This window comes from Trematomus bernacchii, unplaced genomic scaffold, assembly GCF_902827165.1.
Source record: "Trematomus bernacchii unplaced genomic scaffold, fTreBer1.1, whole genome shotgun sequence".
In the NCBI taxonomy this organism is placed as follows: Eukaryota; Metazoa; Chordata; class Actinopteri; order Perciformes; family Nototheniidae; genus Trematomus; species Trematomus bernacchii.
Window position 1 is genome coordinate 163,282 of NW_022987600.1, and position 12,316 is coordinate 175,597.

A 12,316-nucleotide genomic window follows, 5' to 3' on the forward strand; every position below is an offset into this window, starting at 1 on the left:
GAGCTCTTATGATATCTAAATGTGGTAATTCCTCTATTTATTGTCTCTAACCGCCTCTTCCATGGCAGCAGGGGGACGAGTGGGCGATAATTTGACAGATAGATTTTTAGATGCCGTGAATAATTATCCTAAACGCCTCCGTGTCGTCTATTTTTTTTATTTCCTGTCTGTTTTCTCCTGGCTGTCACAGAGATGAGTGGGAAGCCCCCCCCCCCCGTCCCCCCACCAGCTATTGTTGTCCCGTCTATTCTCCATAAAAAGCTGTTGTTTTCAGCGGCGAGTCGAGCTTTACAGCGTCGTGCTTTGTCAGAAAACACAGAGATATTTATTCATTGCTCGTGTTTTCGCTGTCCTCCTGTCACACAGCTAAACGTCTGCAGGAAGTTAAATAATGATTATATAAAAAGAGGAGGAACCCCCAAACTCATCAAACTCTGAAAGAGACCCTACTCTGCTTTTCTGGGGTTTTCCCTTTCCTGAAGTGTGTTCTATAGGTTTCAGTAATAATAAATTGTATTTATAAGCGCACTTTCCATTTGAGTAAACAAAACTCAAAGTGCTACAGAGTAAAATGGTTCAAACCAAACAACAGCACATTTTTTTTAAATATAATAAAGTAAACAACAGAATAAAAACAGTGACGTTTAGGTCGGCATGGCAACAAGTGGGGGTTTTAAAGATCTAGCAAAAGGCTATTCTAAAAAGATGCGTTTTTAGGCCTTTTTTTAGTGCATGTAAATGGTCTGCAAAGGCTCAAATCCTTGTGTCATCACTATGTAACACTCAAACTACTATTGGCTAGCGCTCCAACACATTCTTCGTGATAGGCTACGGGGCGGGACATTCAACTAACCAACAGTAACACATCTCAAGATGTTCACAGAAGAAAAACTAGCAAATATTCACATTTGAGATGCTAAAATAACTGTGTTTCGGTTAAAAAGTGCCATTCCTTTTCTTCTGTAGGTTTATTTGCACTGATGTAGGAAGAGCATACATTAAAAAAGGAAAACAAGGAACTCAGAAAGGATCTGGGAAGCGAGAGAGAAAGAGAGCGTTTTATTCTTATACGCTTCAAATCATACCGAATATATTCTCTATTTTCAAGTCGTCAATCTTCATGATTATTTTTATCAATTAATTAGCCTTTTTTTATGCCTTGTTTCATACAAGGCATAAAAAAAGGCAAATTAATTGATAAAAATAATCCAATTACATTCCTAGTTCACTAATGGCGCATATCCACTACAGCGCGGTTTAAGCGTGCCGTGCCCGGCCCGTTTTTGGTTGCGTTTCCACTAGGCGTAGTTCCGGCTAGCGGGTACTTTTTCACAGTTTTTCTGGCTCTCCAAAATCGAGGTTCTTTCCGGGCAACAACCGGGCTGAGTATGCTAAACTAGTGAGAGAATCGCTGGCAACTACAACAAAATGAACATATTTGACGGTGATTTAATTGTAATACACGTTTCCAAATGATGCCGAAGTAACAACATACTGATACCGGTTAGTAAAAACCATGAATTAATGCTTTGGCAAGTCTGCAGACAGACGGCAGGCGAAAACCTTTTAAAATGCGTGTTTTCTAAATGGAGATTGGCTAAGCTAACGCAGTATATGCTCCGACCGTCCACACTCACAACAACGGCCTACAGACATAAATAAAGCAGCGACTGTATTCGCCATGACACAGACAGTCTGTGGTTTGTACTTGTTTAACTTTTGTCTAGTTTCTGAACAGATATGAGGAGCTGTGAGCTCTGAGTGCTAACAGCTAACGGCTGATGTTTGTGGTTCGCATTGAAGATGACGTCACGGCTCCGCCTACACTGCGTTACTATAGTTACTACCCCAGCTACTAAACTGTAATGGAAATGCAGCATAAAGTGAGCCTGGCCTACCAAGGCCTAACTATACTATACTAAGCCGTGCGAGGCCCTGCAGTGGAAATGCGCCATAAGAGGCTGCATCCCTAGATGTGTTCCCTCAAAAGTCATTTTATTTTGACACAAAAACAGCCTTTGTTGACTTTGAAGATGAAATCTCAGCTCGTCCTCTGGATTATTTTCAGTCTTTCCTGATCGCAGACCTGGACCGTTTCCACGCTCTCTGTGTTTGAGCTGATAAAAACCAGCTGCTGTTCCTTCATGATCCAACAGGTGGCGCTGTGGTAGTGTTTTCTCCTCCTCTCTCTCAGTATTGACGGCAGAATATCAATGTTTCCTCACAGGAGCCGCAGCAGCCTCGTGTTCACTATTGAACTTCTCTGTTCTCCCAAAAAGCCTCACTGCTGCTCAGGAGCCCGCGGCCCGATCCTAAATCCCGATATCTAAAATGTGCTTTGTGTGCAAAAAAAAAGAAATGTTAAAACTCAGTCTGAAAAATAAGGAGTGTGGAAGTTTTACTACAGAGGCCTCAAACCAGAGTTACTCATAGTTTTGTCGTGTGGTACACCTCAGTTTGAACTCAGAAATGGTTTAATAATCTCCTTTTTGTCGTCTTTTCACAGCTGGACATTTTATGCAACGAGGAAATTTTGGGAAAGGACCACACTTTGAAATTTGTTGTTGTGACAAGATGGAGATTTAAGGTAAGTCATGCTTCAGGAACACATGTGGCGAATGGTTTATATATTGCCTGTGAAGAACTGTGAGAGTCATTTGTATTTTGATTTAAAGGCATTTCTACTTTGTTGATTTGCCTTATATGATTTTCTTCAAGAGGCATGACAAATTCAAATGTGGCCTGCTATCTCAAACTTTGAAATCAGTATTTATCTAAAATCTTGAAAAGAATATCCCAGAAATTGAGATTTGGATAATTTTGTATCATGTGATATTTTTAATTCCTATCCTAAAATCCAAGGTGATGTCTTTTAGTGTTTTGTTTCAGGTAAACAAAAGATTTTCAGTTAAAAATGATTAAAAAAACGGGATAAACAACAATTTATCAATATCAAAATAGTTGATGATCTCATTTCTCATCATGTCAGTGGATACGGTAGATCAAGTTAACTGCTCTTTGTTGCAGTGGTTAGGGTTTAATGATAAAAACAAGTTATTTTCCACATTTGAAAAGCAGAAAACAGCATTTTATCAGCAAAATAGATGCTGATTATTTCATCAATCTTTGCAGCTCAACAACACACTCTGTTATATCTAGACTGTATCCCACATACTTTTATTTTGTAAGGGTTTAAAAAAAGTGCTTCCTTTTCACCACTGCTTGAAAATGATCAGCACCACAAATCCTGACAGGCGTATCGTGCTTTGGATGATAAAGCTAACTGCTGTTTGTTGGGGGGTTCAGAGAATAATCTCTGACGTGTTTTATCCAAAACAGCTCTCACTGAGGTTGTGTTTGTGTTGGGAAAATAGTGAATATCCTCTACCAATATCAGAGTCCACATGATAACAAAGGTATCCCAACTGTAGCTGTGTACATGACAGGATGTATGATTACCTAGAAGAGCATCAGGACTGTTTGAGGCATATGATAGCTATGTGATTAACATGATGATTCAGCCTCTATGGAGATAGACATATGACAAGCATGCTCATTTCTGACGTGGAGCTAATCTGAAGTAAACATTGAATACTGCTTTCTATTCCTCCATCTTGTGACTGTGTAACTCCCTCTCTTGGATATCAGCATGTGAAGGACACTGTTCAGGAACTAGTTGATGCTCTGTATGTGATGACTACTTTTTTTTAGATTTTGAGTAAAAAGTCAGAATTTAGAGATTTTTAGAAAAAAATACAGGATTTTGAGATTTTGAGAAAAAGTCAGAATTTGAGATTTTGAGAAAAAGTAAGAATTTTGAGTTTCTGAGAAAAAAAGACAGAATTTTGAGATTTTGAGAAAAAGACATGATTTTGAGAAAAAGTCAGAATTTTTTGAAATAGTCAAAAACCAACATTTTGAGAAATAGTCAGAATTTTGAGAAATAGTCAAAAACCAACATTTTGAGAAAAAAAGTCAGTATTTTGAACATGACAGGATGTATGATTACTTAGAAGAACCGGTATTCCTCCATCTTGTGACTGTGTAACTCCCTCTCTTGGATATCAGCATGTGAAGGACACTGTTCAGGAACTAGTTGATGCTCTGTATGTGATGACTACTTCCATTCGGGAGAGGATCACAAATACATGGATCCTGAGATTGAAGCTCAAGCCGGTGACGAGTGAGATTTTTCTAACAGTTTGTGTCTCCCCCCCCCCGCAGAAATCCCCCCTCCTGCTCCATTACAGACCCAAGATGGATCTGCTGTAGCCAACACGGACACAACGGTTGTTTTTCTTTTTTATCCTGGTGGCCGCGGACTGTGCCGAAAACCTTTTTAATTTATGCAAAGACGATCATCCAACACCAAGCAAACACCCGACGGTAAAAGTCAACACGAGCCAGCTAATCGGGATTTAAAGGGCGAGGGGGGCAGCGACAACAAAAAAAACTGGCAACCTCCAGCACAGATACTGCAACACTGGTGTGTTTTTAGGAACTAAAACAACCTGTTTTTTGTCCGCTACATCCTAGATATGTGAACAAAACGAAAAAATGGAGAGTAAAGCATATATTTATACTTTTGTACAGAAGAGACACATGGAACCAAGACACTACTGGTGCTCTGTTTACACGCAAACACGATGTCGGGAATCACCGTCTTTTATGAGCTTCATGCAGATTTCATCCTCCTGAGACTGAGACGGGAGGAGGACGGGTCTTTTTTTTATATAAAAAGGTGTTTTTTTCTTTCTTTCTTTCTTCAACAATACACTCGACACGTCTTGGGAGCACAGAAAGTTTATGGAGAAATTATATACCAGGCTGTTTCACGTAAATTGTCTCTGATTTTTTATTTTTTATTTTTCTCAGTTCGTCGGCTTTGTCTAATTTTGCTATTGGGTTCTTGATGATTGTCAATTGTGAATAGGCTTAAAAAAATTGTGTAGTAATTTATGTTCTATATACCAATATTGTACATAAAATGTCATTACAGAGAAAGAGAGAGACTGAAGAGAGTAAGAGAGACTTTAGACTGTTAGAAGAAAAGAGAGTGGATCCCAGAAGTGCTATCTTACGGTGGCTAACACGTGCTAACGCGCTCCAGCGGCCCAACACTTTTCCATTAGTAGACACACGCTTCACTTTGAAAAACTATGCAAATATAAAAACACAAATGGGCCAAAACTCACGTAAATGAAGAAACGTTTTCACCAACTTGACAACACATGGGCAGCATTTACTAAAAGCTCTGCAAGAAGCTCAAAACACAACGGAAACCAGGGGATTATAACACTGGAAACTAACCTTAAAATAAAAGTTTTAATGGCTTATTTTAACAATGTGATCACATGATTCCTTCTGATATTATTGCAGATCTTCTGTAAGCTAACATAGCTAACCTACTAATTTAAATAATAATGATAAAACACTGACAGTTATGAAACAGACTAACTCTGCCAACAGTTGTCCAGCTTTATAATCCCCGAACGTCACCTTGTGCTACGTTCCTAGCCGTGTGCGACACTTTTTTAGTGTCCCCTAGTTTCCGTTGTGTTTTGAGCTTCTTGCAACGTTTTAGGAAAATGCTGCACATGTGTTGTCAAGTTGGTGTGGATGTTTCTTCATTAACATTTGTGTTTTTATACCTGCATTGATTTTGAAACTACTAAGCGTTTGTCCTATGGAAATATTGTTGTCCATTGTAGCGTGATTGCACCTGTCGGCCAACGTACTATCTATATGTCGGGGGCGATAAATTAGGATTTTTAAAGACAGACTCACTATCAGTATCAAAGTATATAGAAGCTTCTCTATGTTGTCTGAGAAAGACAACACAAAACAAATATATCAGATCCTCTGCCATGTGTGTATGTTACATTGATCTCATAGCATTACAAGACTTTAGGAAGAAAGCTTCCCCTCATCTCACCGGCCATCCACGTCTTTTTTTTGGGTTGTTTCAACGTCATTATCGACCAACACAGTCTTAACAATATCACTACAGAAAACACACTTTTGCTCAGAAATGCCTGCAGGACATAAAACATGCAATATTCAGGCTGAAAATGTTTCAAAAAGCAGTCTTTAATATCTGTTTCTGCAGTCTGACAGTGACACACCCACATGTTTACAGCTTTTGTTTGAGGAGCTAGCAGCAGATGTTGTTTGCCCTCTTTAAAACATGCATTTCATTCTGCCTCATTTTCCCAAACTCTCTCAAATCTCCATTTAATTTTGACTTGTAATTTGCATACCAGTCTCACTTGTCTTGAAACAGAGTAGAGCATCTTATCCCCAATTTAAATTCTGATGTCAAATATGGATATTTTCCCGCCCACAGGAAGTGAATAGATTGGTGCAGGGATGAAGTGTCTCTGACCCAGGTTGGCATCTTCCTGGTTCCCTCGACAAGAACAAATGTGATATTTCCATTGGGTTTCAGAGGAAATAATCTCTGTGGCAACACACGTTTATGATGCTTACATGTTTTGTTCAGCAGGATCATTTCCACATATGAACACCACTTAATAAATGTTAAAGTGCAGTAGTCAGAAGTAGAAGGCTAACGTTGATTTCACGCAGCCACCGCTAAGCTAAAGGCAGCTAATGTTCGGCCTGACAGTCTCGTTTAGACACACGCTGTTTATAAATTCACCAGTGGGGTATTTTATGTCGTGGAACAAAACGTAAAAGTCTCTTCAACTTGTGTTTACCACAGACCTTATTTCTGATTTCCAACAACAAACACATCCAGAAAAACAGTCGAGATTGAGCTAAGGTGACCGGAAGTGCTAATATGCTAACTCATTTCTGGGTTTTAGGACTCATTCCTGCAGACCTCTATTAAGGTTTAGAAGTTGAGGGCACATCACAGTGGTCTGAAGTCTCACAGGCGGTCCGGTTTGAGAGACATGAGTAGATTACTGACGTCACATGGTGAGTTTAAGGAGTTTATCTTTCAGTTTCTTCTCAATGCCAGTCGGAGCTTCAGATGTGCAAAGTTTCAGAACATTTCTGAAAGTGAAGTGGATATTGTTTTGTTCGTCACAGATTTAGTACAAAACTTGGATTTTGTTTCTGCAGGATAGCCAGTGTTCAATATTTTTGACACATTTCCGAGTGTTTTTAAGAACTCGTGATTTTCAGGTTTCACACAGGGAGGTTTTTTGAGCATTTTGATATTGAAATTTGAATTACAATGACTCCCGTTGGGTCATTTGGTGCTTATTGATGTGTGTTTGTAATCCTGAGGAGGACTGTTCCTCAGGAGCGTAACAAATGTTCTGTCAAACTACAAAAATGTCTTTACTCAATAACTGTCTTTAACACAACTGGATCCCTGAACGCCGGACCTCAAGTAGTATTACCTCACTGTCTGCAACTACACAACATTTATTTACCTTTGCATTGTTTCACTACAAGCCGTGTTGTCTGTGTTCATGCAGGGTTCCTATGCATTGTTAGGCTCCAAAACGTCTGTAAAAATCTATTAATTTCTAATAACAAGTTGGGAATGTCTGATTCACACTTTGGCTGAAATCCTCTTATCTTTCCCAGTATTGCGATAGTTTAGTATCGTGAACGAAGTTGGTTATCTGATCTACAATTGTAAGTCTGTTATAATGGAACATTTACATATTAAGAAATGTATAGGAACCCTGCCTCATAAGGACCTTTGACGTGTGAATTATAAAGTTGTTTTTTTTAGCCTACACTTCTGTAAACTCTACCAGCTCAACCAAAACTCCTCCAACAGTCTGTGATCTCTGAACTTATCCTTATAAATTAACCTTTGATTTACCAAGGCCCTAAATCCAGTACCATATGAAGAGTGTTCATTATGTTTGGTTTCTATTTCACTACATAAAATCATGGAAAGTATTGGTTGAGAAAAGGTTCAAATGCAAATAAATCTTTGTGAAAATCTGATTATAAAAATATAATTTGCAGCGCATGAACTCTGATTTTTAAATTACTTTAATTCTTGCGATTTCTCCCTTTTTTGTATCTACTGGGAACAACACATACCAGCTTTTGGTGAGCAGAAACAGACACAACATCTAATCTGATTGTTTCCTTACCTGGGTGAAAACAATGAGCCTCAGCTTGTGAGCTTATTGTGTTAGAACTTGCTAAAAATCCCCACAAAATCATGTAAACCTGTGCTTTACTACAGTATGTGTCTGTCGGTGCAGACCGGGTGTTTTACAGGCGTATTCACAGGTTATTTCTGAGTCACACTGATCTGGTTTGCAGTTGTATTATTGGGGGAACATGCCGTTTGTCCTGGTGTCAGCCATTTAAAAATATTAATGTTATTTTTCAATTTAGCAGTCTGTATCTCCTTGTCATGTGCGCACTCTGTTTGTGATGAAATCTCTTCAATGTGCAGAGGCTTATTCCCACCAAAAGGTGCTACTCAAAAGTCTTTTAACACTTACATTTCTGTATCGTGCAGAGCAGACACTGTGTGAAGGACTGGCTTTGAAACAAAGGTTACATGCGTGTGTTTTCATTTGATTGTTGTACCCATTTTGTTTGAGGAGGCTCTGTTCACACTGCTGCAGATTTTGTGCAAAAATGTTCTGGATTTTTCGTCATTTCAAAAATATTGTGTAGTCCTTTTCTTGATTTGCAGATATTAAGACAAATCACAGAGTATATATATATTACCTACATGATGAGAGATAGAGACACAAATGTGCAGGTGCAGATTTTGCAGAGCTTATCTTCTCTGTCGTTGACCAAATTTTGTTATTTGGCAGCAAGCTAATCTCATACAAATATCTTTATTTCATCATCGTAAGCTTTTCTCAATGCATAGAAGACATCAGCACAAATACATAAATAAAAGCAGCAATAAGAAGGCTCTATATAGATTAAATTAAGTTAAATATACATCTATTTTACAACCTGCTGGTTCAAATACACAAATCTGAAACGCTGCGATGTGAACAAAGCTTCCTCTTCCTCCTGGTGTTCTTTTGGTGTGTGATCTGTGAAGGGGAACCTGATGGAAAAGTCTGTGACGGTCAGAAAAGTCTCTGGCTCGGTGCTTCCTTTGGTGCTAATGTTCAAAAAAGATTCAGACAGAGACACGAAAGCACTGTTTTGCAAAGACCTCCTGTTTTGTTTTGTTTGCACTGATGTTGCTCACGCTTAAGTCCTTGGGTTGTCTTTATCTTGTCTTGCGGTGCAGAGATCGGTGCTCCCTTTCTTTGTCCCTTCATCTCTCATCGTATTGTATGGTTTGGTGCTCTCTTGCCTGGGCTCGCACATAGACTGATTCTGTGAAAAATAAAAATGGTGAGAAATCAGATGTGCTAGCTGCAATTTCCTGCCTCAAAGTGAAACTCACGCTTGTTACGCGACTCGGGTCAACATTCAGATTGAGACTTGCTTCGAAAAACACTTTCCCAAAGTTATCTCGACCTTCTCTGCGGCTCAGTGTGTGTCTGAACGCTGCAGTGGATCGATGTTGGTGCTTTCTTTATCGGCCCGGCATAGAGACATCAGTGACAGCCGAGTTAAGAGGCTTTAGAGCAGGCTGCAGATACGAACGGTCTCCGTGTGTCAGAGTCTCCGAGGCTTTGACCTTGAACACCTGTCAGCCCGTTTGTTATCTGGGATCTGAGCGAGGTGGGCTGCGTGGAAATGTTGATTTCAAGGCGGTTTTCAAGCCGGTACGCCTCCACCTCGATGTGAAGGAGAGTAAACAATTTATTCTCCTTTCTCTCAGCATTCATTTGTTGGCAGCAGAATCATTCCTGGCTCTTCTCTGTTCACTCCGCTGTGATAAGTGTCCACTCTACGAGGGTGATCGCTTTCTTTTGTTGCCCGGCTCACACTGTCCCTTATTTTTAAATCCTAGGTAGAGCTTTCAGTAATCTCAGCGTCAGGGTTGGTGTGAGGCAGAGGAGTGGACCAACACAAATGGATATATCGACACTCCAAAATAACTAATTGTCACAGGTTGCTCGGCTCTGAGAAGCTCACATGCACTGAATCCCGTCCTTATAGCAAATAAATGTTAAATTATGGAGTGTTTTACCACTTCAGGATTGTGACGTTTCCTTCTTTTGAGATTGTTTACTGGCGGTAGGATCGGCAAAGTCCTTTTTTTCGAAGGCAAATCCCCTTGACTTTAGTGTACGAGTGCTAGATTGAGATTGTTAGTTTCAGTAATTCGGGATATTGGGTAAAACCCCCGTGAGCCATAGCAAATGTCGTACAAAAAAATCTGTCCAATTTTCTTTTTTATTGTTATTTATTTATGCTGAAAAAGTGACTTCTGCAGTTTTTGAAAAGAGTTTTTTTTTTTTTGTGGAATTTATACCGGACTCATAAAATGGCTTAAATTAGAGAATTTAGAATTTTGTTTTATTCCAGGTGTGTCTCTGCAATGCGCCGTCTAATAAATCCATCGTTGTCATCTTAGGTCAAGACAAATTAAACGTTGTGGTTATTGTATTTGCAGGAGGATGTGCAATCTACGGTTCTCCGATGGTTCCAGGTTTCAGTGTTTTTTTTTCTGCTTTTGTTAATTTTCCAGTCAGTTCCTCAGGTCACTAAATGCCTTCTGGTCCTGAGGGTGACCAGGAACTCTCAGAACATACACTAATGCACCCGAAAAACAAAATGACTGGATTTTACTTTAGTCTCGTCTCTCTCTCGTTTCTCCCCCTCCCCTCCTCCCGTGACAATTTCCTCAGACTCTTTGTTTATTTTCAGGTGAACTCGGGCACTTATTCAGGTGTCCTTTTTCTTGCCTCCTTTTTGTATTATTGTTATTTATTGCACATGTAATGAACTGGTTTCCATTGCCGCATTTTAATTCAAGGAGTTTTGGGTCTGAGAATGGGGCGGGAATTTCTTACGTACAAAACTACAGAAGCTTTTGTCAAAACCTGAGTGTGTATTTCATCAATAAATGCCTTTAAAAGTGTTTCTGATGCTGTGGTGATTCATGTGTTTGAATGTGTATGGCTGTGCTTTTTGGAGTTTCCCCTTTCCTGTAGTGTGTTATTTAGGTTTTAGTAGTGCATGTAAATGGTCTGCTAAGGCTAAAATCTCTGTGTTCCCTCCAGAGGGAGTTTCTCTCTCTAATATAAACTATGTAAGAGCATTTTAATTTAAAATGATATGGTTAGAGAGAACAAGTGGTGTTATAAGTGTTAAAGCAACCTGGAAAAATAGCATTTGCACGTGTTATAGTCGTATTTGTGCAAAGATATGACATTTTTCTGGGGGGGGGGGGGACTTGCAATGTACACAAACGGTTTTATTTCTGACTCGGGTCAAGCATGTGTTGAAGAGATATGACTTTACATCCATTATTGTTGAGGATTATTCTTTGACATCAGATGCGTTTGATGAATCCTGCCAATCTGCAGCTCAAAGCTGATTAAAATAAATGGATTATTTTCAAACAATTTCACACGGTTTCAAGTGTGACCGTTGTGGCTGCAGTTATCGGGGTTTGATATTTGAAGCTGGAGCTGATAGATTTCCCTTCATCGCTGTTAGCTGGAGAAAAATAAATGGATCATGAAAACCTCCGCAACAAATACATTCTCCACAGAACTGGACACTTGTTTATTCTATGAAATGATAAATACATGACTTCATTTCAAACCTTTATTTAACCAGGTGAATCCCATTGAGATCATCCATCTCTTTTTCAAGGGAGACCTGCTGCAAGTAGGTTCCACATGAAGACATAAAAACATAAAACAAATGAAGCTCAGCGCAAGTTCAACCAGGAAGACCGTCTGTACTCATTCATTTACTATGTCCATGTTACTACTCTCTCTCCTCTCAATATGTGATCGGGGGCGTCACTCTCCAGCTTAACCAATCACTTCGCTCTATTCTCACAAGCCTATCATAGCGCTCCGCTAAACCTTTTAAATCTGCTCTCCCCTCTGACAGCTGTCATTTCAGGTGACTCAACGCAACCCTCCTCCACCCCCTTTCACCTCCTGTCCCTCTGAATCCAGGGTCAAGCTAAGCCCCTCCCCTTCAGACCGAACCCAACCATCCATTCACCACCACCAGTGTCTAGACCCCGGGGGGGGAATGATACTCCTGCACAACGGGGCCTAATCACCAAAACTCCATTACATTCATTTGTGTATTCCTGGCAATAAATATGTATTCTTCTTACATCAAAACCGTCTCTCCAGATTGAACAGAAGAAAAAAAGGACATCATACAACATAGATACAGGGATTTACAATTTACATACCTAACGACATTTACAGGTACCAACAGTATGAGATTGCATATTGCATATTGCACATTGCATGGT

General features: G+C 39.6%; 1 protein-coding gene across 2 annotated transcripts in view; it reads left to right on the plus strand.

Annotated features, from left to right (window-relative positions):
* Positions 1-10,951, plus strand: part of LOC117482547 (polycomb group RING finger protein 3) — an 83,531-nt gene extending 72,580 nt beyond the window's left edge. For both annotated transcript variants that reach the window (XM_034130668.1, XM_034130670.1), the window contains exons 9-10: positions 2,507-2,587; positions 4,225-10,951. In XM_034130668.1, coding sequence (XP_033986559.1) covers positions 2,507-2,587; positions 4,225-4,272 — 129 coding nt within the window. In that variant the 3' untranslated portion in view covers positions 4,273-10,951. The remainder of the gene's footprint in view (positions 1-2,506; positions 2,588-4,224) is intronic.
* Positions 10,952-12,316: the final 1,365 nt, after the last annotated feature.